The 24877-nt window shown below is 42.2% G+C and overlaps 1 protein-coding gene across 1 annotated transcript in view; it reads left to right on the top strand.

The window, feature by feature from the left end:
• Positions 1–964: 964 nt before the first annotated feature.
• The window catches only part of USP7 (ubiquitin specific peptidase 7), a 62448-nt gene continuing 38535 nt past the window's right edge, over positions 965–24877 (top strand). The window contains exon 1 of the mRNA XM_008490327.2: positions 965–1489. Within this exon, the coding sequence (XP_008488549.1) occupies positions 1408–1489 (82 nt within the window). The 5' untranslated portion in view covers positions 965–1407. The remainder of the gene's footprint in view (positions 1490–24877) is intronic.

Here is a 24877-nt window from a genome sequence, read left to right as displayed (position 1 = left end):
TCTCTTTCCACAGGTAATACAAAAATGTCCTTTACCCGCCTGCCCATACAGCACAAGCACGGCAGCCCAGGGTCTTGGCCCCGAGGACGGGCCACCTCAGACATGGCTACTGCGAGTACCCCTTGCCTGGCCACGTCCTGGCTCCACTGCCGGGCGCTGGTCCGGGCCCGCCAGGCCCCGAGCCCTCCGTGAGCCCCACACGCGAGCAGACCCGGGCACAAGAGGTGAAACGTGCCCGTATCGCTCCCGGAAGCCCCGCGGCGCAGCCGGAGCCCCGGGGATACCCCGCGGGGCCTGAGCTCCAGGCTCGGCCCGTGGCCCCTCAGCAGCCCCGGCTGCTGCCCTCGGCCGCCAGAGGGCGCGCAGCGGCGGCGGGGCGCGGCCCGGCCGGATGGTGAGGGGCTCCCGGTGAGGGGCTCCCGGGGAAACACGGAGGGGGCCGAGCTCCCGCAGAAAGAGCGTAGGGCGCGGCCCCGGGCCCCCGTCAGGTGGAGCCGGAGCCTCCGCGCCCGGCCGGCGGGAGGAGGGGGTCTCTGCCACAGCGGGAGGGAGAGGCTCGGCACCCCAGCCGGCGGGCATCAGGAGCCCCGCGGGGAGCCTCGGCGGCGGCAGCAGCGCTCCCCGGGATGCGTGCAGGTGGCGGCGGCCTGCGGAGAGACCGCAACGGCGCGGGTGCCCGGCCCCAGTGGCCCCGCCCCTCCGGCCTCCTGGGGCGGCGGCGGCGGCTGCTGTTCCCGGGGCGGCCGCGGCGCTGCCTTCCCCTCCCCGGCTCGTTGGGCTGCCCCTCATGCGGATGTGACATTTCACGGCGTTTACCGCAGCCGCCATTTTGAGACAGAGAGCGCTGGCGGCGGCGGAGCGGCACCAGCGCGCCGGGGCACAGGCAACGGGGGCGGCCCGCGGGCCGGGAGCAGCGAGCCGGGCGTCGGCCAGCGGCTGTGCCGGGGCGCTGGGGGGGGCGGGAGGGCAGAGGAGGGGCCCCGCGGCGCCTCCCCGACTTCGCAGCGCCGGGGACACCTCGCCGGGGGAGGGGGAAGCGCCGGGCGCCGCCGCCGGGCCCTGACTCCTGATCTCCCGTCCCCCTCTCCCTTCCTCCCGGTCCCTTCCCCTCCGGCCCCCAGGGAAGCCGCCACCCCCGACTGGTCCCTCCTCCCCACCCCTTTCTCCCGACCGGGTGCCGCCGCCGAGATTGGGCGAATAGCGAGCAAATACGTGCGCGTCTCGCTGCCTCCGCCGGCTGCCCGCTCCCTGCCCGCCGGAGCCCAGCCGCAGCCCCCCGAGGCGGGTGCCCAGTCCCGGCCGCTGCCCAGGCCCCGCCGCTCCTCCGCCCCTTCCCCTCCCAACACAGGCCTGCAGCCCCCAGCAGGAAAGGCCCAGGCCGCCGCCGAGCCCGAGCCCCAGCCCGACATGAACCACCATCAGCAGCAACAGCAGCACCAGAAGCCCGGGGAGCAGCAGCTGAGCGAGCCCGAGGACATGGAGATGGAAGGTAAAGCCCGAGCCAGGCAGGGCCCCGCGCCCTCAACTCTGGGGAGAGTTTCCCCCCCTTGCCTCGCTGACGGCTCCTGGGGCTGCCCAGGCGCCGCGTTCCCCTCGGGGAGCTCCCTCCACGGTAAACACGCGCCCGGCCCTCTCCTTCCCTGCGAGCTGGGGCGGCCGCCGTTTGCCGCCTGGTGCCCGGTAGTGGCCAACCCCGGCAACCGGGGTCGCCCCTCGGGGGCGCGGGGAGCTCTGCCTGGCCGTGTTCGGTGGGAGCGGGGGAGGGACGTCGGGGAAAGTTGCGGTGGTGAGGAGCGGTGCGGGGCCGGGGTAGGCGGCCCGGGGGGGAGACGGACGGACGGAGGGACTCTGCAGGAATTTGCATCGCGGGAGGGGGAGGGTGCGGGGTCAGTGCTGCTATAAAAGCAGCCCCGCTCCCCCGGGGCGAGATGTACGGCCGTGAGCCCGGTCTTTCGGCCTGGGGGCGAGCGGGAGCCTGCCGCCGGGGGTGGGTCGAGGGGGGGGGGCGGCGGGGGTGTGTTTCCCAGTAGTTGTGATGTCGGGGGAGGGCTCGGTATTCTCGGGTCGGCCCGCCCGGCGCCCCCCGCTCCCGCCGCTGGGGTGGGCGGTGGGCTTCAGCCCTGCCCTGCCCGGGGCGGCGCGGGCGGCTCGGCCCGGCCGCTCATTGTATGCAGGCAGCCACGCTGCTCGCCATTTTTAATTAACCCTCCTCTGAGGGTTATTTACAGAAACCGCTGCCGGCCGGGCCTAGCGCGGGGTCGTCGGGCAGCGCTGGCCATGTGTAACGCCCGCACAGCCCGGCCCGGATCCTGCACCGTCATGCAGTTGCGCTGCTTTCATAAAGGAGGCACTCACTACATTTTCAGGCTTCTTCCCTGATCCCGTCCGGTGTAGTCTTCAGTGGTGCCTTTAGTGTTGATGTTTTTTTTAGGGGGTTTTGTGTTCCATTGTGTTGATATTTTTATACACCCTCCCTCCTTTAGGCAGCACCTCCCGAATTAATTCAACGACGTGAAATGAGTTTAGGGCAAATGTACGGCGGGATTTTGTTCCCTAAAGAGGGGCAGCCACGGTGTGCTGCTCGAACCCGTGTTGTTTGACTTGGAGGTCAAATGCACGGACTAGTGAAATATCGTTTAGAATGCCTGGCTGCGAAGATGCCAGTTCTGTTACAAGTGTTTTACTCAACAGTGACATTCTCACCTTCACAAAATATTTTGCTTGGAAACGTGATGACAATGTATATTTCTGCTAAGTAATAGCCATTGAAATCGGGAGGAGCAGAGATGCTTTAGTAGAAGTTTGTCACGGTGACTGTGACTTTATATTTCAAGATTAGAAGGTCATCCCATAAAACCTTGCATTAGTAAACATAAACCTTTATTTCACAGAATACTAGCTAAAACGTATTCACTATCAGAGTGACTGGTTTTGGTTTTGTTTTATAAAAATCTCTGTGTTGCAGTTTATATATTGTGTGACAGATGTGTAAAAGGAGGTTAAAATATACCTCATATTTGTTTGTTTCTTAACATCTTGTGGGTTATATATTCCAGCAGATTATCTGGTAGCCTTTAGCAATCTGCTTTTTCTCCATACCCTTTTCATCTCCTTCAGAATATTGACTATTTAATATTTTTATGGGCTTGATGCTGTGCCATGATTGGCACATTATGAAATGCTGAACATTTTAATGCAGTTTAAAGGTGTCCAGAACTTCTCTGGATTGCATCCCCCATTGTCAGTGGGGGTACAGGAGTCCAAAATACATGCAGAAGTCCCTTTGATGGTCGTGGAAATCTTTCATTGGTGGCCATCTGTATTGGAAGGTTGAGGAAACAGTGTCATCTTATATCAACATATTGACACCAAGAATACAGTATTTTCTTGGTATTCTGAGATCTATTAGGCTGCACACAGCTGATTGCAGGTGACAATACAAAGTTGCTAGTTTGTGAGTTTACAGAACTGTCCAGTTATACAAAAAAACTCCACTGGAGTTTTGTTTTGTTACAATTTTTGAAAAGTCAAATGAGGAGTGTGTTAAATTTACAGGATTGCAGAAATTAGGTTATTGCTTACTTTTAATAAAAGTTCATCTCATGGATATATGTTTATTTAGTGTGTAAAGTAATGTTCATCTTAATGTATGGGTGTTTGTGCTTTCTTAATAAAGATGATTTCAAGTGTTGAGGAAAATATTTAATAACATGTAGTTAGCTTAATTTTAACGTGCACAGAACAGCGTTGGATGCCATTCTTCAGTGAGTGATCATGTTAGATTTAGGAGGTATGTGAAGAATGCACAGCAGAAAATTGCACATCTTGAGTTTGAATTATGTGAAGGTTGCTTATTCTGTATAAAGCTATAGATGAACAGTATTTTGAGTGAAATAACCATTTCAGAAGTAGTTACAGAAGTGTAATTCAACTCTTTAAGGATTAAATCAGGCACAGCATTTTGAGTGTCTGCTTTCATGTCCCTGTGTTTTTTCCCTTTCCTTTCCCTTTATGACTAATTTGCTTTTCCTTTATGACCTTATGGACACTCTGTGTGAATGAAAGTAGTACTACACAGGACTATCAGACTTAAGGAGGGAATAAGATTTTCCCTTTAGAAGGAAAAATTACTTGATTTCGGCATCATGAAGAAGCAGTGACAGCTTTTATAAGGGGCAGGTACCTGCTCAGCAGGATGAGGTGTGATGCAGGCTCACATACTTGCAATACTTCAGCTAGAATGCTGTAGTGTTACAAACCACCTCTGTGTATTTAGTTTTCCATTCTCTGGATGTTGTTTGTGATCAACTCTAGCCTTACTGAGGTTTGACAATAGTGACACGTGGACAGAGAAACTTAAAATTTATGAGAGCTGTCAGAAGAGAGAGTGTCCCTGAAGGCAGCCACTTTCCTAGCTGGGAACACAGTTGGACAAACACAGCATTTGCTGCCACTTGTTTTCAGGTGTGTTGGGGTAGTGAACCTTCCTGTGTCTATAGAGTGATCAAGATTAAAAACAAAAAGTGGGGGTTTAAAATGTAGTTTAGGTTTTTATTTTGTTCACCCTGCAACCCCATTTAGTGTTGTATGAATGTAATCAAGGTTTGGCATTAGGATGGGAAGCAGCAAGAAGGGCTGCTTGAGATGGCACAGAAACTGGCATTTATCTGACCAGATTCTGTCACTAGTCATGGATTTTGTGTGTGCCTCATTCATTACTTTGTAAAAGTGTGTGATTCTGACTGCTGTGGCTGCCTTTGAGCTGAAACAGTGGAAATGTGCAGATAAGCTGTTGATGGCCAAGTTTCAGATAAATTTAGTTGGGGTGGTGATTAGTAAATTATCCCTAAATATTCATTGGAGTTTATTTGTATGCTGAATAAATCTAGTGCAGAAAACAAATAATACTTTTTCTATGCTGTAAGTAGGTATGCAGGTTACTTCATCATGCAGAGGATTATGGCTGTTCAATGGCTTGTGAGTTACTCTGAAGTGTAATTGAATCTCGATATATGCTGCCTCTGTAACATCTTTTCACAAATGTGCCCGAACTTCAAAGAGCTTGACTTAATACAAACCTACAGCAACGTGTTTCATGAAGTTCCTTCATGGAAAGTCTCATGTGCAGCTTAATAACTGTAGTGTTTCCATTGTTTATAGTTGAAATCTGCATCTTTGTAGGTTCAGCCTCTGTTCATAGTTACATGTGTACGTGTGTTTCACAGTATGGAAGTTCTTTTTCAGAAGCAGTCAGCACAGGCTTATGAAGACAGTGCCACAGTCTGTGAATACATGGTTCTGGTATTCTGGTGTCAGCTCTGCAGCCTCCCAGGCAATGCCATCTCTGAGGTTTTTCTTAGGGTAGTTTAAAGTTGAGATTTAAAATCCAGGTGAAATGGTGCAAGATATTTACAAAGAAGAAAATAAAGTTGACATATCTGTATGTGTGTGTATGCAAAAAGTGTAAAACTGCAGTTTCCTCCAGTTTCTGTGTAATTGAAAGTCTGTATTGCTTGCTGTTCATTCCTGGTTTGTTTGCTACTTAGAATTTACTAGATTTCTGACCCACCATGTAATACTGGTCTCAAGGACATAACTTACTTTTTAGCCTGTCCTCTGAATGCTTACTTCCCTCTCATATTTTGTCCTCATTAGTATTCCCAGTTCCTGGCAGCATAGTATCACTTGCATATATAATATGGTGTTAATTTCTCTTTTTTGTCTGTTTCCATGCTCTCCTGAAGGCCTGGATTCCTCTTTTCCACTGAACTCCCTTGCTGTCTTCCATATTGCTTGTAGCCAAGTGGTGATAAAGTGAGCCTGTATGTTTCAGAGAATATACAGACTAAATTCATCATATGACAGTGTATATCTGCTTGTTGATCTTCCTGCCCCTTTCTCCTACATCTTGGGACATTTTTCCATTAAATAGATGATGGTTAGGTGAGGGAGGATAAAAACACTGATGCAGCAGACAGCAAGCAAAATAAGTTAATTCTGAGGTTTTACCTAGAGCAAGGAACCAGGCCTGGACTCTTATTCTCAGCAATGATAACATTTAGTACCTCTGGAAACAGTGTGCCTGGCCTTGGGGAGAGATGCACGTTGCCTCGTTTCTGTACAGTCACTTCATGCCAACTGCAAAAGTGGTAATGGTGACTTCTGAGGAGCACTAAGTATGCCTTGAACTTCCTCTGTGAAGTCTTCATGAACTGGGTGCTCAATAGGTCACCAGATTTAGTAAACTTGTTGTGAAGGAGAAGTGGAAATAGTGGACAATGTGTGTGAAATTCAGAGGGAAGTGTAGCTAGCAGGCTATTCAGGATGAACTATGTATATATATTACTTCCTTTCTCCACTCCAGTAGTTCCATGCTTTTGACTGAATGCAGAAGAGAAGTAGAATCTGCTGCCTGTCATTACTAGGTAGCTATGCTAAGCGAAGTAGCAAGTTGTGTGTGTAAAAGTAATATAAGCCCCAGCTTAAGAAAAAAATCCACAACAAACAAACCCCCTCCCCCAAAAAACAGATGGAGATAATTGTCTGAGAGTAACTGAATCAGTTTCATCAGCTGCAGAATAATATATCACAACAAAATCTAAACAGTGCATCCAGCCTGTGGCAGTTAAACCAGTTTAGCCAGTACATCTTGCATGACATCATTCGACATTTGGGCTAAGGGTGAAAGTGAACTGGTTTAGAGCTTGTGAAGCACCCAATATTTCTTAAATGATAAATTTAAAATAGAGCATTTTGTGCCTTTCAGGGCAGTTTGTGCTTTGAGGTGTCTTAGATCAGTTGCTTTAATTTAACTTTGTATCTTGTGGTCATAAAATGTTGATTGCAAAGGAATAAAGTATTGATTGGCTTGCAATACAAGTGATTAGTTATCCATAGTAACTGTGCTTTTCCCTATCTATACATATGTATACAAATATATATAAAATCTGCTATATGATGCTTTGACATTACCAGTAACAGGATTAATAGTTGTTATAAACTATCTTGGCAAGTAGAATGGTATTTGTCAAGTTATTAAATGTGCAGTGTTGTTTTATGAAACTTCTTATTGGTCACTTAAGAGAATGTATTTTGCTTGGATGGTTTTAGCATTTTCATTTGATACACTAGCAAACAGTAAAAGTGCATCTAATCCATGGCAAGGGCTGTAGCATTGTGGATCTGTGTGTATTGCTGTAGGCTTGGACTTAACAATTTAAACAATTTTTTTCCAGCTTGGTTTACTAAGTTTAGTAAAGCAAGCTATGTAAGTTTAGAAACACTGGATAGAGTCTGAATGACTTGCCAGCAGAATGAAGAATGGTCAGCTCATGCCTCTTTGATATGTAACATAATGAAAGTGCTGAAAAACAGAACTTGGAGCTTTATCTTTTACATGTTAAAGGATTGAATGCGTTCCTGCAGAACTTTAAATGCAGAAATATGTGAAAATTTTTAAGGTCAGTTTTTCTAATTTCCCTTTTCCTAATGTAAATAGGAGAGGATGTGTAGGAGTATCAGTGGTGTATGCCTTAGCTCTAAGCTTGGGTACCTGGTTATTTCACAAGGTGTGACTGTAAAGTTGTTTTAAAAAAATGTCATCTCCAGCTGTGCATGTGTGTTTTTTTTAAAGACCTAAGGAAAATTGCACTGTACAATTCTAAATATGATGTCATACTAATACAGCACTTGCATGAATTCGAGCTATTTTTGAAAACCAGAATAGTCATGTGTTTCCACAACAGAGATTTTCCTTCCCCTGTGCTTCAGAGAGTTATTTCCTAACGTTACTGATAATATTCAGCAGAACTTTGGAAATTTTGATAAAAGGATGAGAGTGCAAATGCCTATTAAAATTTGGCAAATGTTTTAAATTCCAAATCCATCTTAATGGGTTAATATTCTTACTGTAAAATAGATCAGGGATTGGTTGTATAAATTTGTTTCATGAAAGGGAAACACAGTTTCACAATTTGTGAATTAAAATTGTACAGACTTTAGACTTGTAGGAAATGTATTAGTGAGTTGTTACATATAAAGAGAAGGGAAATTACGTATTTAAGAAAAGAAACTGACTTCCCAGTATAAGATCAACATGTTATTCTATTACTAGATAGGAAATTTTTGCTGTAAAACTTGCCTCTGAGCCATGATGGACCAGGATTGTGGGTTACATTTTCAAGTCTAGATCACACAGTGATCTGACTGCAGTCCTGAACGTTTTTCCTCTGGTTGCCCATGCCCAGAGCCCCTCAGGGCCCAGCAGCAGCTTTGGGGTGCTCTGCAGGCTGAAGGAAGATCTGACCTGTGGAGTTGGAGCTGTGGAGGAAGCTGCCCTCCAGGGGCAGGACTGCCACCCCCTCTTACTGCTCACCTGTGCAGTTTAGCCCTTGTCTTTTGGTTGACAATGAAGATGTTTGGGTAGGTGTTTTAAACATTCTGCAGTTCCCTTGCTTAGCTGGACAGTGGCAGTGGGTTATGGATAGTAGTGGTATGAGCATTCTGGTTTGTAGGTCTTGAGGTCAGAAAGGTTGGCTACCCTGCACCTGGGATCTGTATTTTCATGCCTCAAAGTGTGCATCACTGTTACAGCCATCAGCTGTCAGACAGACCATCACTCCTCTGGTCCTACCAGGCTGCCCCAGCCTCTCTATATAGAAGTGTGTCTGTGTTGAATTGTACCTGTTTGTTAGTATACAGCTATTTCAGCTTTTTGACAGTAACAGCTGCTTTGCTGTTTTTTGGGTTTTTGTGTTTCTGTTTGTTTGTTTTTTTCTTGGTTGTCTCTGATTACTGGAGAAGGATGAAGAGATTAAAAAGTGTTTAGGTAGTGGTCAGTGGTTTTTGTTATTGTGGTCTGTTGGTTTGTTTTTTATTTTCTCCCCCCATCTAAAAAATAATTTTGTTTTAGAGCAGTGGAGTTGGCAATCCTGGTACTGGGGCATGGTCCTTTCTGCACCATTTATGATTTTTTTCAGGAGCAGAGATCACTTCATTTGGAGGTGGGCAAGAATTTAGATTTTCCCTTCCTGCTTGTGAAGCCAGGCAGCTCTCCTGATGCAGCTGACTCTTTGCTGTTCAGTAGTTGTGAAATATGCCTTGGTTACATACCACCAGAATGTTTCTGGTAATATAATCATGTAACAGGTTTTAGACACAGGTTTGCATTCACAGCATTCCTGAACTATTCCGTTTAGATAAAGAGTTGCTTTGCTTCTGTTAGAAATGTTAGAGCTGGAGATGCTGGGGTGCTGTTACATGGGTCTGCAGGCTTCAAGTCCGAAGACAATGTGAGATGTATTTTTTAAAGGAAATTGCTTAAGCAGGGGCTGTGTGAACCCTCTTTTATTGTTCATTAAATCAAGCTAAGGATAGATTTCCTTCTTGATTTGGAATAGCAAGGAACTGACCTCTGCTAAAGAACTTTTCATCTAGTTAAGTTGGTTAATAATATTGGGGTGAACCTAATGTCTACAGGGCACTAAATATACTCTTAGAAGTCTGAACAGAGATATCTCAAACATGTCTGTAAATTACAATAATTGAACAGTGGGTCACAAGCCACATGCAAACCCCTCCTTGCTAGTACCAATTACAGTAGTGGTGTTTCACAATTTTCTTCTGCTTTGTCTTCCTTTCCTTCTTCTCATTCTTCCTGTGTGGTTTTTCCTCCTCTGTTTCAGCCTGACTGTTTCAAATATTATTTTGGACTTTAACCCTGCACCAGAAAAACAGTCCCATTAAAAACTAGTGTAATGCTTTGCAATATATTCATCATGCCATGGAGGTAGTAACCATAAACATGAGGAATTAAAAATACATAGCAGTAACATCAAAACATGCCAGAAATTGAAACTTACTAATTGTTTTATAAAATGAGTTTATTCTAGAAGATTAACCACGTATTTTGATAATAATTGGGTTTTCCTTCAAATGTATTGCTACAGTTCCACATTGACTTGTAAGATATTTTCTTATTCTTAGTAGATTTGTCTTGTTTTTTTTTTTTAATCTGTTTTGTTCATTTGCCTCATGCTTTGGATTACAACCTGTGCCCCAAAGTCTGTCATCCAACTTAGGAGAGGATTGGTGTGGGAGAGGTTGGGTCTCTTGCTGGAAAGGACTCTTGGGGTTTCCCTCTGAAGCAGGGGAAGCTGTGCAGCCCCTCTGCTTGCAGGTGGAACTCTGTTGGGGAAACCCTCTCGTGATCTTATTAATAGCACAGATGAAGGAGAAAAGTATTGAGAAGGTTTCACAAAACTGGATCTCGTTTCATCTCTCAGTTGCCTGTTGATTTGTTCTGTCCCTTCTGCTGTACTGGAAGTTGAAGTGAAACCTGTGGGTTAGGTGAGGGAGCAGCGTCAGGGTGGGAAGGGGCCTGGGAATTTTGGCATTGCCACCAAAGGAATGTGTGTTGGACTGCAACATCTGTCTTCACACTTTTCAACATGGGGTAAAAATACTTCTGTTTTATTGGTCAGTGACCTTTCTTGTAGGATTAAGGGGTACATTCTGAGTAATCTTTTTAAGACCTTTCAGCAGCCTTTCTGAACTAAGGGGTATTGACATTAAGGTCAGGAGAGACCATGCCTTAAGTGGTTCTCCAGTACATTTATCTATTGGTTGTCTTGCACCAGAAACATTGTATAATTTCAAGTTGCAAATTAATAAGAGGAATTAAAATGTAGATACTTTGTTGTACCTTCTTTGGAGAAAGGTCAAAACTGGAGTCAAAGCCAAGAAAAGTGCTTCCTTGTTTGAAGTACAGCATGGCCAAGGGCTGCAGGTGAGCCATGGGAATTTCCTGCTACCTTATGTGTCAAAATGTCTAAACACATGCATTTGCTAGTAAAATTACACTGGTAGCATGAAATTCAACACTGAGTATGTCACCAAGGCCCATTTTATTCCAGAGTGTTATCATTGTTACCTATTTTGTGCTTATATTGTTATGGCAGAAGCCCACTCACAGTGAGCAAATCCCCATGCTAGACTTCTGGAGCCAGAGGCATCCAGCATCTCCCACATCCCAGGAGGGACTCTTCACCATTCCTGTGTCCAGTGGCTGTGCTGTGAGCAGTCAGCTGAGAACAGTGTCTGCAAGAAAGAGGAGTCTAACCCAAAATTGAGCACAAGCTGCAGTGAAATTGCTGGATTTTGGTCTGGGCACCAGACCTGGTTATGTCAGGTGACTTTTTATGTGCTGTTGGGAACCAGGGAAAGAGTTTGTGTGTAGTTCTCTCTAACACCACTACAGAGAAGAAGTAGATTTTAGAGTAGTTTTTTTGACCTCTGCACCTCTCTTTTACCTCCTCAGTTGCACTGACTCAGCTCCCGTGTGTGGGAGCACATGGTAAGCAAGATGAATGAAGAGACCTGCATTTAAAATAACTTCCTTATTTTAGGTTTATTTTTAACTTAATGCACTTCATTAATCTGCATTGTTTTTTGGCCCCATAAACAAGCAGGTTAGCTTGACTGAGGAGATAGAAGGAAGAGAAAACTCTTAAGCTATTAAAATCTAATGTATCTTTTTGTGTGTGTAACTTTTCTAAGACCCTTTATTTGGCACGTGGACCTATCTTCCCCCAAGAAGTGCATTAGGAGACAGGACTGTACCAAAGTTCCAAGGATGAATATAAAATCCAAACTTACAGAGCTGTTAGTGCAGACACATGGTTTTATCATTATAAAAATTGAATGTTGTTCAGATGTAGACCACTTCTGGGAATGAAATTGTTCCCATTACAGGCTGGCTTCTGAATGTCTTCACTTCTGTTACTTTTTTTTTACCACAAGGGTGCTCCTTGGGGCTAAAAATAGGTTTTTATATTTTCCGACTAGAAAATACATCTGAAGAATCTTCAGCTTTCCCACCTGTGCTAAGTGGGTTACTATTTTCTGACTTAAATCTCAGTTACCTCAAATCACAATATAAATGTATTTATGGGTTTTTTAATCCCCAGTCCTAACTAGCTTTTCTTCTGATACTTTCAGCATAGTGTTAAAACTTTCCAGGTTGTATTCAGGTTGGTGTTTGCTGCAGCTGTTCCATCAGCCAAACTCTGGACAGTGTAATGGTCCTGATTTAAACAAGAGCCACTGGTTTCTGGAAAGTGGTTGGTTTATACAAGTTTTTAGCAGGTCTATTTAAAAAAATTTCCTTATCTGAAAGTTTACAGAATATACATGAAATGTTGGCCTTTTATACCTGTTGCTATTAGCATAATATTCACAGGTTAGCTTTAGAATGTAAAACTGGTTTAGTGCTAACTGGCTTCATGCTGGACAAGGTCTGGTTAGTGTGTCTGGAGCAAAATACTACCAGTGATTACCTGGGTAATGTTATTTTTTGATCTCTCAGCTTTAATATACTTCAAAATGCATATTAACCACCTCAGATGCCTATTTTATTAAATCAAAGGATAGCTGTACAGCAAAAGTATTTGAAATTCTGGCAGGATATAACTTTGTAAATAGAGATGTTTATGTTTTCTGAAATAAGGAATTTCTTCAAGTGTAATTGTTCAGTAATTCATGGGCAATTTCTACTCTAAATGCGGACTTGCATACTTTGAAAAGTTAGTTAACCTTTAACTTTGAAAAGCTTGGTTAACTAACTCATTCTTGGTATTAGTGTTGTACTATTGATTTCTTCATCATGCTCAGAAATTAGGGGCGAGGTTGTTAATTTGGTAACTTGCTTCTACCAGAGCCCCATAGCCACATGGTGTGCCTGGCCACTTAACCTGCCCACCATGCTGGCACTGGCAGCTGTCTTTCCCTGGGAGCAATATCCCAGCTGGGGAACTTTCCAGCAATGGCAGATGCCTACTTTCTGTCCACGTGTTCCCTAGGTGATGGTGCAGCAAAGGTAGAAGAAGGGGTGCCCTGGGGAGAACAATTTTTTACAGTTTACTATGTCCTAAGTTATATTTTTGGCTGACCTACTGATCCAGTTTGGAAGAGTAGGGGCAGCTGAGAACACCCTACAGGTTTTTTTGACCAGAGTACCTTGATTTTGGTTGCAGCCTGGTCTAAAATGCTCTTTGGATGTCAACAGAGGAGAGGTTGAAGGGATATCTGCTCATTTTCCCCTGAAGATGGTATGTTAGCTGCCTGTCAGGCAAGGAATGATGCCCTCAGGTTTGTAACAGAAGTTACAATGCTATATCTTAACTTCAGAAGTTCAGCTTATATTCAAGATGTAGCTGTGTTCATGGTTACACTGAGGTGGGCATGAATTTTGTGGGAGGTGGAATGCTTTCTTCATCCTGCTGTATTCCTCTGCTGTTCAAATTCACTCAGAGATCTGTAACTGGAGGTCATGTGTTGTGGTGGAACATATGTAGCTGCCTCTTGGATCCACAGAGAAATCTGGACAATTTGAACTGTCCCTGTGCTACACACCAGCAGCAAAAGCTGTATAACAATTGTATTTTAGTGGTAGTTCAGTACCTAGAAAACCTGAACAGTTTGGTTTATGGCCTACCCAGATTGTTTAACCACTGCTGTGTTGTGAGATTTAGGAGAAAACACAAATTGCTGCAGCAATGTTTGATGGAATTTGTGAACAAGCTTAAGCAGGTAAAGACTCTCCTGTTAACATGTGCACAGATAAATTTCCTTTTGTGTAGCTTAGCTACTAAAAGTATGCCAGTGTTGTGTTACCACCCTGATAAACACATGTTACTTGTGGGCACCTTTTTTTTGGTATTTGAAATAACTGAATATTGTATCAGAGGGTTGGGTTGGTTCTTTTGCTGGTCGGAGTGCTCCGTCCTAACGTGCATCATCTCCTCCCTGATAACCTCCAGCAAAATTACTATTCTCTTTTCAGTCTCTTATTTTCTTTTCGTTGTCTTTTATGTCTCTTCTTGTACTTTATTTCAAAGGCATGGCATGTCTCTTTTTTTTCTTCAAGAATGTTTCTCATTTCAGAAAGGGATCTGCAATTCAATTATTACCATCATTAGTAATTCTTAAATCTTGGTCTTATTCTGATTTTGACCAATAACATCTGGAGCTGGTTTCAGGTTTGAGTCAGACCTGACTATAATGACATTTAAATTGGAGCTCTCTGCTTCAATTCTGTCAGTTTTGGACATTTTAAAAATAGTGATGTTTAGATGAAAAACCTTCAAATAATGCATGCTAGTTACAGATACTTTTTTAATATACTTTTTTTTTTAAGATCTTTTAAGTTGAGTCTTTTCTGCTTCTGAAAGGAGAAATATCCTTGTGGTTTCTTAATTATTTTTTTGCTGTTGAAAAGTCTGAATCTGAGGAAATGGCAAGTATTATATACTAGATGGTTTGTGATGTACCTCTGGATTTATTTCCAGGAAGTATTTAGATTTATTTCTCTCTCCTCCCACTGCCATGGGCTTTTATATGCTCACCCCCCTCCAAGAAAAACGGTTTGAAGTTCTAAAATCATGGAAAAGTAGTCCAGAGAATAGAGAGGGAAGGATATGAGGATGCAGCAGTGGGCACAGATGATAAAATTTACTTTCGAAATGCTCCAGGTCAGTACCCAAAACACAGACAGCATCTATAGTGGCTGGTGATGAGACAGGCCACAAATGCTACGTTATTTAAGAGAAAAACAAGGGGTGGGAGACTACTCAAGGGATTTGGGTTTTTTCTGTGATCAAGGAAGAATCATGTATTGTCAACAGAATATGGAATTTGAGATACAGCTTAATTTGGTGGTGATGTTTGGTGGCGACACCAACTTCTAGCCAGAGGCAAAGCAGGAAGGCAGTAATTGGTTTTGGAAGTCCTCAAAATTTGTTTTAAGTGAGTGGCACTAGCAATGGAGCAAAAATAGAAGTAGTTAGGAAGATGTGCCAGAAAGTATGGAGTATTGATATTGGAAGTGTATTTGTGAAATTAGGATGTTTTTCAGAGCATAGGAAAGATACATTTCACTGTGTAACATGCTGCAGTCAGCTGTTCTAAAACCCATTTTCAATTCTGTTTTGTTGCCTTTATGCTCTAAGAATAGTTGACCAGAAAGCTCTTGAAGTACTGTTTGAGGATTTGGCTCTTGAAACAAAACCAAAAATGTAATATGTAATAAATAAGAAAGTAAATACACAGCAAACAAATGAGCAACAACTCCCTCTTCAGAATGTATTTTTGCCCTAAAGTGTGCTGCTGCCATATGTGGGGTGACTGGCTTTTTAATTGAAAAGGAGAAGAATTTTCTCAACTGGCTTTGTCTCCCTTTTTCAAGGAAAAACTAATTTGGGTGGTTATTTGGGCTCTTGACACAGGAGAGCATTAATGAGAGTGCTGAAATATGCAAGAGCCCAGAATATAAAATAAACTCGGTCCTAAGCATTATCCCTCTACCCTTCATTCACTTGGTTGCACTGCAAGATGAAATCTAAATTACATGGGTGCCAGGTCTCATTTCTTGAATATGTCTCAAATTTCTGTTTCTAAAATAGTTGTTTGCATGATTTGCATAAACCACATAGTTTTGAAGCTTGCAGCTGCAAATGTTAATGTATGGAGAATGTGGTTCAAGAAGCCCTGTCTGTGATAAAGAACCGTTTCAAAAAGGATAGCTGCTTTACAGGTGTTCCAGTAGATACTTTTAAAATTCTTGTTTGTATTCCAAATAGCTTAATTTTGGAGACCTGAACTGAGCTGTTCTCAGCTGATGCAGACAGGGATGAGTATACCAGTTCCTTTACCTCATTGATTTCAGTGCATTTGGGTTAGGTTTTGAAAGAGAGAACTTGGCTCAAAAGGTGTGCCTTTTTATGGTATATAGTTTTCTGTAGAATACAGATTCTTCCCTCCCCACCCCCCCAATTTTGTTTGCTTAACAAATATGCAGACTTGGCTACCTGGTCCCATGGCAGCCTTTTTTGCACCAGAACAACTGGTTGGCTGTATAACACTTGGACAGTTAAGCAGGAGAAGCTTTTTTTGTCACTTCTTAAGTTTTCTTTTGTTTTCATTTTTAAAAATGTGACTTAAACTGCTGACCAAAAAAAAAAAAAAAAAAAAAAGAAAAAAAAAAAGAAAAAAAAAGTTAAAGGTTGTAAATTGTCAGTGGAGTGATTAACTGAGGATTATAGAATTTCTGTTCTGCAGTCTTTTAAGAGTTCCAGGGTAAATAATGGAGGCTAACACACTAAATTCCATATGTTTTCTATATAAAACAGTTTTTCATCTGTGCTATTTGTTTGAAGAAATTTCTTCTTCATATAGTCAGCGTTAAATAATTAACATAGTTTAGTGCTAATTTTGTTGTCTGCTAACATTTGGATGATTTCAATACAGTAACTTACAACTGCAGAGCAGAGAAGAGAAGCTGTTCTTGAGAACATTTTAAAACAATAATCAGCTCTTTCTCAGTGCCTAAATAATTAGTTCCTTGCGTTAAAATCTGGGGGTTTAAAAGTTGCTGTTACTTTTGGGGTAAAAAGGTTCTTGGTTTGGTCCTTTGTTAGGGAGTTTTAAATTATTTTAATGTTTGCTAGTGTTTGTGCTAACAAATAGAAGGCAGCAGATTAGCCACCTGGCAGCTGATTCAGTAAACTAAGGCTGGCCAGAAATTTAATGTCAGTGGTTTCTTGAGAGTGTCCAGACTCCAAAATCTTCATGGAGACTCCGGTCAAAATGGGGACACTTTTACCCCATCCTCCTCCCTTTTCCTACATTAAATCTCCACACAGCCTCTGGTCCTCAGGGCACCAGCCCTGAGCCTTATGCCAAAGCCAAGGACATCACCAAGTCCCCTGTGCCAGCTGGGCACCCCTTCCATATACAATCATTGTCTTCTTTGGACAGTGAAGTTTTTGTAGAACATGGAACATTGCTAGCAGATGAGGTTGGAAAATTGATATTATTAAGTAACAACCTCTAAAACTCTTGGGAACCATGTTGTTCAGGAATTTGGGAAGCTGGTGGAGAATAGAGAACTCTGATATCTGTGTCTTGGAGAACAAAAAATTCATTTTATAATAAAGCATCTATTTGAAAAAAGAATGCTTTTTGTTTTGCTTGTTGTGTGGTTGTTAATTTTAGAAGGGAACGTAATTGCTTCTTGTTAATTACACTGAAAATAAATGGTAAAATTAACCCCAAGTGTTGATTTTATGTGTGTGTGGCTGGAATCTCTTAAAATCAGAGTTTACAGTTTTTAGTGAAATCTACATGTTAAACAAACAAAACAAAAAACAAACAAACCCGCCATATCAGAAACTGAATTTCAGTTTTGCCAGCGGTGCTCCTTGTACCATGGGAGGGAGAGGAAACAGTAAATGTTTCTACATTGCCAGGATGTGCACGTGTAGCAGTTGACATAAAGGACTTAACAGAAACCCCAAACCTTGAATGGTTTAATTGTTATTGTCGTTTTCCCCACAGTTAATCCAGGCTTGTAAAAGCGTCCCTGACAGGAGGTGAGTGTTTATCAGCGCCGGGCAGACCCAGCTCAGTGCTGCCGCTGCTGATCAGCGCTGCTGATGCAGTTCCTCCTGCGGCACGTTCAGACGAGGAGGAAACTGTCAGAAGCACCGAGTGGCTGGGAGACAAAAGTCATCACCAGTGGGTGAAGGGCTGGGAGCAGATCTTGCTCCCTGCTCACTGCCTGGCTGCTTCTCGGCAACTGCAACTGTTCTTGAAGTGTAAGAGTAGCACGACTTGGGTGTACTCTTACTTTGAATACAAATGCTAATGCTTCTGCCACAGGCATTTTTATCTACAGTGAAGTTTATTGACAGTGCAAAAACTGCTATGACTCAGGAATTATTTTAGCTTCAGGCTGATAATGGGTTTTTCAGTATGAGGGTTCGAAAGCTTCTTGTGGAAGCCCTTCATATTTGCATGAGATTGGCCACCATGGATAGAGAAAAAAATCATATCTGTGTTTTGTGTCTTGACATCTGTCAGCAGCAGATGCTGATGTTAAGTGTTTAAGCAAGGAGTGTATGGTAGTTTCCTTCCCCACTGTGCTCACCCCTAGGGTCTCTGAGCCTAGCCAGGCTGCCTCCCTGCATTTTCACCACTCCTGATGGAATCTTCTTCCATTCCTGGCTTTGCCATCCCCTTGTGAATGAATGTGTTGGAAAGCAAATGAGGGTTATGTGCTTTGTATGAGTTACTGTGCTTCTGCATCTTGAACACTGAGTGCCTGGTTAGCAGCCTTGCTATTCTTCTCCATCTTAAGGAGGTATTGGAAAAGTGAAGAAGTTGCAGTGAGGAAATAGAGATTGTAAAAGATATCAAAAGGCTGCTGTAGCAGTAATGACTGGGTAGACTGGGAAACATCCTTCTGGGCATAGTGTCCTGGATAGCTGAGGAAAGGTGGTGCTTCAAGCCTGGAAAGTGGGGGTGTCAGGAAAAGATGGAACAGAATCAAGGTAAGGCTTACAGAACATCAAATGTAACATCTGAAGGCAGCTAAAATATAAAAGTAGTCATTTTGTATAACATAGTTAAACTGTCGTGCTCCATGCTGGGGTGTAAATACCAGTAACCTCTTCTGGTTTGAAAAGTGGGAAGGCATCTTCATAGAGCATTTTGAAATGCAGAAATACCATCCACAGAGGAGGAAATCCCAGAGTGATGAGATGGAGCCCTAGGAGGGTACCCTGCAGCAGTGTCCCTCCCCATTCCTCTTCCCTTCAGCCTATCCTGGCTTCATTTGTGGACCAGCATTGAATCTGCCCTGCTGTGTTTTGTGGCTCTCCTGTTTTGCACTAGTGCCAGAGGGAGCTGGGAAGGTTTGTAGACCTGCATGGCGACTTCTGACAAAGCATTCCATAGCTTTCAGTAGGTTCATGTGCACCATGGAAAAGGATTTTGTTTGTTTCCTTTAAACTTGCATTCTTGTAATTGCATGTAAAGGCCCTTGTACTGTAAATAGTAGAAAATAATTGTTTCTGTGCTGGGGTATTTTTTGCTTGGTTTTCTTCCCCCTTGATGCTCTTCAGAGTATTTGGCGTATCCTATGTCCCCTTTTAGTCTCTGAAGTGAATAGATTTAGTCTCTTTTTTCTTATGCTTAATGTGTTATAAGAAGTCAAATCAGCATACAGAACAGGCTGTATTTACAGTGCTCCCATATAGAAGAGCATCTTGCTGCTTCCGTATTGTAATTCAGATTATAATGTATATGTAGTCAGATGCTGTGCTTAGGAAGTCCCAGCATCTTCCAGTTGTGCATCTCAACTGAGCAGCGTGTGCATCACAATGAAAGGCAGAGATCTTCACTGTGTACCCAAGGATGTTTTTGCATTTTTCTAAATTCATCATAGTACTACCAGATCAAGTTTGTAGATGATTTGTCTTGTGATTTTATGCTGCTCTGCTGTAATAGCCACCTTTAGAGCAGGTTTAAGTAGATCCATAGTTAGCCTAAAAGGAGTAATTTCTTGTGAACATATTTGACACCTTGACTGTTCAGTAGAGAAGCCTGGATTAAGTTTGTTTGTGATGTTAACTGAGAAAGAGATACCATTATCTCTGCTTGTATTCTTTTTCACAATTGTATAACAGCTTCTTAAGTTATTCTCCTGAATCTGATTTGTTTGCCATTCCGTCTTCTCACAAAAGCCTAATCTCAGAACTACTAGCTGCCTGTAACCACTAAGTCAGATTACTGTGAATCTACTTTACATATGTGTCCATTTGAACAAGATAAACACAAGTAAATCCAATGATAAAGGAAGACCTTTAAAAGCATTGCTGAAAATTACAGGAAGAAGTGCCAAAGGTGTTAGATCCTAGGTATGAGGTCTTTGGACATTTCAGTGTTTCTGTGTCTCAGACTAATCTGTCCTGTTTAAAGGTAAATTAAAGTATGAGGTTAAAAGTTTTATATAACATTTTCTCCTCCTAGTCTCTGAAATTAATTGCAGTACAAATTCCATACTATCCATTGTTGTTCTTTGCTATGACATTAGTTTTGCATTTAAACTCCAATGTGGACAGATCAGTTTTATCTATTTTTTTTTTCCTAACACTGATGAGATTTTCATATTCATGCTACCTTTTCATTATATTTCTAGTGTGAGCAAAGCTCAGCATACTTCAAGACTGAGCTCAGGAGTGAGCAGTGCAGTTAGCATTTGCTGTAAGCATTAATCCATTATCAAACAGAATTTCAGAATCTGAAATAACAGCAAACAATATTTTGCTTTGTAACAAAGTAGCTGCACAGAGTCAGTCTCCCTTTAGAGCCAGTTTGGGCAAGTGATACATGTAATCACAGTAACCCATTTTCTGGAAAGAATAAGGCAACCTTTTTTATTACTGTTAAACCTGCAAAAACTTTTTGCTGGTGAAATGTCTAGCAAGCACTAAGTCACAGCATTTACTTTGATAGTTATACCCCAAAACTTCCTGAAAGTGGACTGTACTCATCCAAAATTATATAGGAGTTTCAAAAATGTCTGTAGCTACTAAAACTTTTGCTGGTGCAGGTGGTGAAGGCGTATGCTTTCCTGTACTTGCACAAGAAAAGAGGAGGGTACTAATGGGAGCATCATCACCAGTCCCATAACGTGCTCATATTATTACATCCAAATGAACTCTCTTTAATTGCTATTTAATTGTCTTTTTAAAACCCCCACAAAGGTGATCACAGCACTATTGCATGTTGAGTACAGTGTCAGGTATCATCATGCACATTCTGTGGTGCACGGGCTGCCCTGGCTCCAGCTGAGCAGGGATCCTTTTCTCCCCTGGATCGGAAGTTAATTTTTCTTTGAGTAGTTTTTTCAGCCTTTCTAGTGATGATTGCCGAAGAGCTGAGCGTTTGTTGTTGCAAGAGATAAGTCCATTACTCAGTAAAGCAGTAAAACTTAACAAGGGGTGTGATACTGGAAAAACACATTGTTTAGGGTGTGTTCAGTAGGCTGGGACCAAGTGCCTTGTCTTCAGCAAAGATGTAATCATACTGCCATCTCTGGAATGTGCAGAGACAAGACGTGACGAGTCCGGGTAGTTGCTTCTATGGCCTTGGTGCTCTACATGGAGGAAGGAGAAGGCAGTGCAAGTCCAGTTGTTGTTGCCATAATGGGTCATGACACTTGTGGTGTTTCAGCCTTTCCTTATAGAAGAAAATAATTTTTCTTGTCAACTGTTCTAGTTACTGGGTTTGTGAGTATTACAAGGAAGCCAGAAGTCTCCCTTCCTTTCTTCCTGATCTAATAGTTTTCTGGACATGCAACCTAAGCTAACAAAGCTCATCAGACCTAAGAAAAGGAGCTGTGAAGGACTTTCAGCAGACCTTCTCTTGCCAGGATGACTGCCAAGTGGTTGTGACACTGTAGAGTAGGTAAAGCCATGTTAGTGAAACAGGCAAGCTGGTATCTTTTCTGATAAATAACTTACCTGTAGTGAAGAGAGAAACATGCTGGTGCTGATGGCTGCTCCAAGTTATGGAACACCTGGAGCTTAAAAAGTGAATGAAAAATTCCTTAAAGTGAGAAGACTGTCTATGCAGACTCCTTCAGAAAGTGTATAAAGTTGTAAAAATGGTGCATAATTATAGGCGTGTTGTTAGTGTCCAAGCTGAACTCTGGTTCATGCAGTCTTTCATTTAACACTGAATTATTCATAAAGCAATGAGTCCAACTGCTGAAAGCAGTAAGTAATTTAGTCACTGTTTGTTTTAGTATATTTTTCAGGGTAACTTCTTTAATGGCAGTTTTTGGTCCACTGCATAATTCTGTTCATAGTACCTTAAATGCTTCTTATAAGTGTCAGTATGAAGTCTAAAGACTTAAAATTTTGTTTTGTCAAGTGCCATCGGACTGCATCTCTCTTCAATGATAAACATATAAATGAGTTTCTACAGCAAATTACCAAGCTGTTCTGTTTGGTTTTTGTTACTTTTCTATCCTCATCCCTTAGTTTTGAAAGGCTGAGTTTCTCCAGAGCAAGCAAGGGGAAATATTTGCTTTTGAACACTTCTAGTTGTTTAAAGATTAGCTATTTTAAGTTAATATCATAGAGCCGGGAACTTGTTAGGCTAATTTAGATGTGTGTGATTGTTTTGGTTTTGTTCTTTTTAAACCCTGCCTCCTGGGATTAATACCTACTGCTTTGGCTTTTGTAGCAATGGTTTCCAGGCTTGTGGAGAAGCAAGTCACTGAAGCCCACATGTTTTCTTGTGAGCTCTTAATATAGTCACCTGTGAGAGGTTTAATAGACTACCTGCAGACTGCTTACAGGTATGGTTTGGGGGAGATTTTGTTCCAGAGACTTGTGAAGTAACCTATTCATATAATTTTTTCTATTTAAAAGGCAGATATTTTTTCTTCATCATCACAATATTCTAAGTTTTCTGTTTGCTTTCAAGAAGCAATATTCTTACTTTAAGAATACTTTTGAATGAGTTTTCTGAATGAGTCTCATCAGTATCCTCTTTGCACCACCACAGCTCAGTAACTGCTTCAGAAAGCACTGCATTTACTGCTTGTTTTTAGAATTTTTAAATTGTGTATTTTGATATGCTGCCCGGTAGTTAATACACCATTTGAAATCACTGAATGTGTTTCCTTTATAGTTTCTTGCACTGGTAATTTTTAAATTTGGTTGTTGTGTTTGGTTTTTTGTTGTTGTTTTTTTTTAACCTGTATTAATCTGGTGAGACTGGCATTCTGAATTATGCACTGCTGAAGGACTCAACTTCTAGAGGTTTGTTTGATGTATTTAAAAACTCCTCTTAAGAGATGATAGCGTGTTATGTAATTGAAGAGGAATTACATAGTAACCACTGAGGATGAGTGGCTCAGCAGGGCTGCCCCAAGGGGTTCTTACAGCCTCCTCTGATTTCAAGCAGTCCAGTGAGTTCTGACACTGAGGTTCAAAGCTGGACCTAGATTGTATGTTCGTCATATAATTGATATCCTTTGTTTATACCTAAAAAAAAAAAAAAAAGGTATTGAAAAATTTAATGAAGGCTTTGATTCTGGAATGTCCTTTTAGCCCAGCAGCAGAGGGAAAGTCTTTTGTTTTCAGCTTCCCCACCTCCCCAAAGGCAGAACTCTGGATATGAAGTTTGTGGTGTCAGAGTCTTCAAGCTGCTGACTTTTTTTCAGCCTGCGAACCCCACTGTTAGTGAAGCCCCCTCATTGTGTCTGGGACAGTCATGGAAGTCCTGCATGAAGATCTATGGAAACCACCTGTAGTGACATTAAAGTGCTCATTACTAGTGATTTCTAACACGAGGTGGTTGTGCTTGATAAATTGTAAGCAAGTTTTTAGTGTTGCTATTACTCCTTCATTGTGGTCTCCTTAACCTCAAAAGAAAACTGAAATGTTTCATAACCTGCTAAGGAAGCTGCTTCAGTTTCTTCTCTGTGGCAGCCAGATCCACAAGCTAATGACAAACATTATAGGTAGTCTTTCAAAATTTGAATATTTCATGTGGTATGAGTCATGACTGAAACCTATGAAACTCGTAGCTTGCTATCAGCACTGTAGTAGCAGTGTTCTGCTGTAATTTAATTACTGTGATAGTGGAGTCATTCTGTAGCTTTTGTCCAGATGTGACTGCAAGCACGTGTTTGCTGCTGAGCAATGTACCTTGCATCTTGGAGAGAGATTGTATTGTCCAATGCTTCTGTCTTGTAACAGGACTTAGGTTATGCCAAAAGCCACGTGATCTTGACAGTTTTATTTTCTGCTTTCTCATATAGAAAACTTTGAATATAGAAACTTTGAAATTACTTTCCTGTAGACTTGAATTACTGTTAAAGAGTAGAACAGTATCTCTTTCAGTGACATTGAGTTAATCTTATTAAATCAGCTGAATCCATCTGAACAGCTTTTTTTTAAAAGAATGGTCTTTTTAAATCATTGGTGCTATTTTTATTCTGATTACTTAACAGCGTGAATATTTGAATATAATAATGTTGAGGTCATAGTCTGTATGATTTTAATACTTTCTGTAAGGTCTGGCATCCCATGTCAAGATTGTAGTTTTGTTTCTCTCCCCCCCCCTCCCTTTCTGCTTTTCCACTCAGCAATTGCAATAACCATTTTGTTCTGTTCTGCTGTCATCTCAGCAGCTCAGTGACAGAGATAGTTAAGGAGTGGTGAGAAGTGTGCATCTGCACATGTATGATCCACTAATTTGTCTGTATGAAGTGACTGATGTTTCTTACTAACTTCCCAAACTACATTGTTGTGTTCCAGTTGCATACAGCAATTTTCAAACCTGATTTCATTTCAGTGTTTGTGATCTTTCAATAAATAAGTAAAAGCTCTTGTTTTGCTCAAACTTACCAGTAAGTGCTGCTGCCTCTTGGAAGGTGTCTTTACTTCCAAACCACAGAGATCCCCTTGAAACACTTCAAGCTGCATTGTTTGTTTCTTAATCTAGTGGCATTAATAGATCAAAAACTGTGTATAATCTTAAATGTTTCAGAAGAAAGGGTCATCACTGTTCTTCATGTTGTCTTGCATTCCTTTTTGTAATGAACAATAGCTACAAAGTGGGATGTTACATTTTGAGGAGGTAGAAAACAACTTCAGTGCTCTTCACCAACCAGTCTGTCGGTGCTGAAAATTTTGGTACAGAAAGCTGTATTTATTCAGTATTTTGCAGCACTGTATTTCAAGAGTTAACAACATTCCTTGTTCATAAGGTCACTTCATGCTTTTTTGTAATACTTTATTTATGCAACATGTTAAGTTTGGTTGATTAATAGACTGCATCTTTATTCCAAGGATATGATTAAAACTGGGTATTCTGGTCTAGGAACAGACAGATGATGTGAGTGGTGTGATGTTGACACACTGTGGTTTAAGCTGCATTAAAACCAGCAGTGTATTTAGTAGTAAGTTTGGTAGGAAGGTTTTCCTGGCCAGTGTGGGCAGGTATTTTTTTCTTTCTCTTA

The sequence above is a fragment of the Calypte anna genome, chromosome 14, assembly GCF_003957555.1.
Source record: "Calypte anna isolate BGI_N300 chromosome 14, bCalAnn1_v1.p, whole genome shotgun sequence".
In the NCBI taxonomy this organism is placed as follows: domain Eukaryota; kingdom Metazoa; phylum Chordata; class Aves; order Apodiformes; family Trochilidae; genus Calypte; species Calypte anna.
This window is presented reverse-complemented; position numbering and strand designations above follow the sequence as displayed.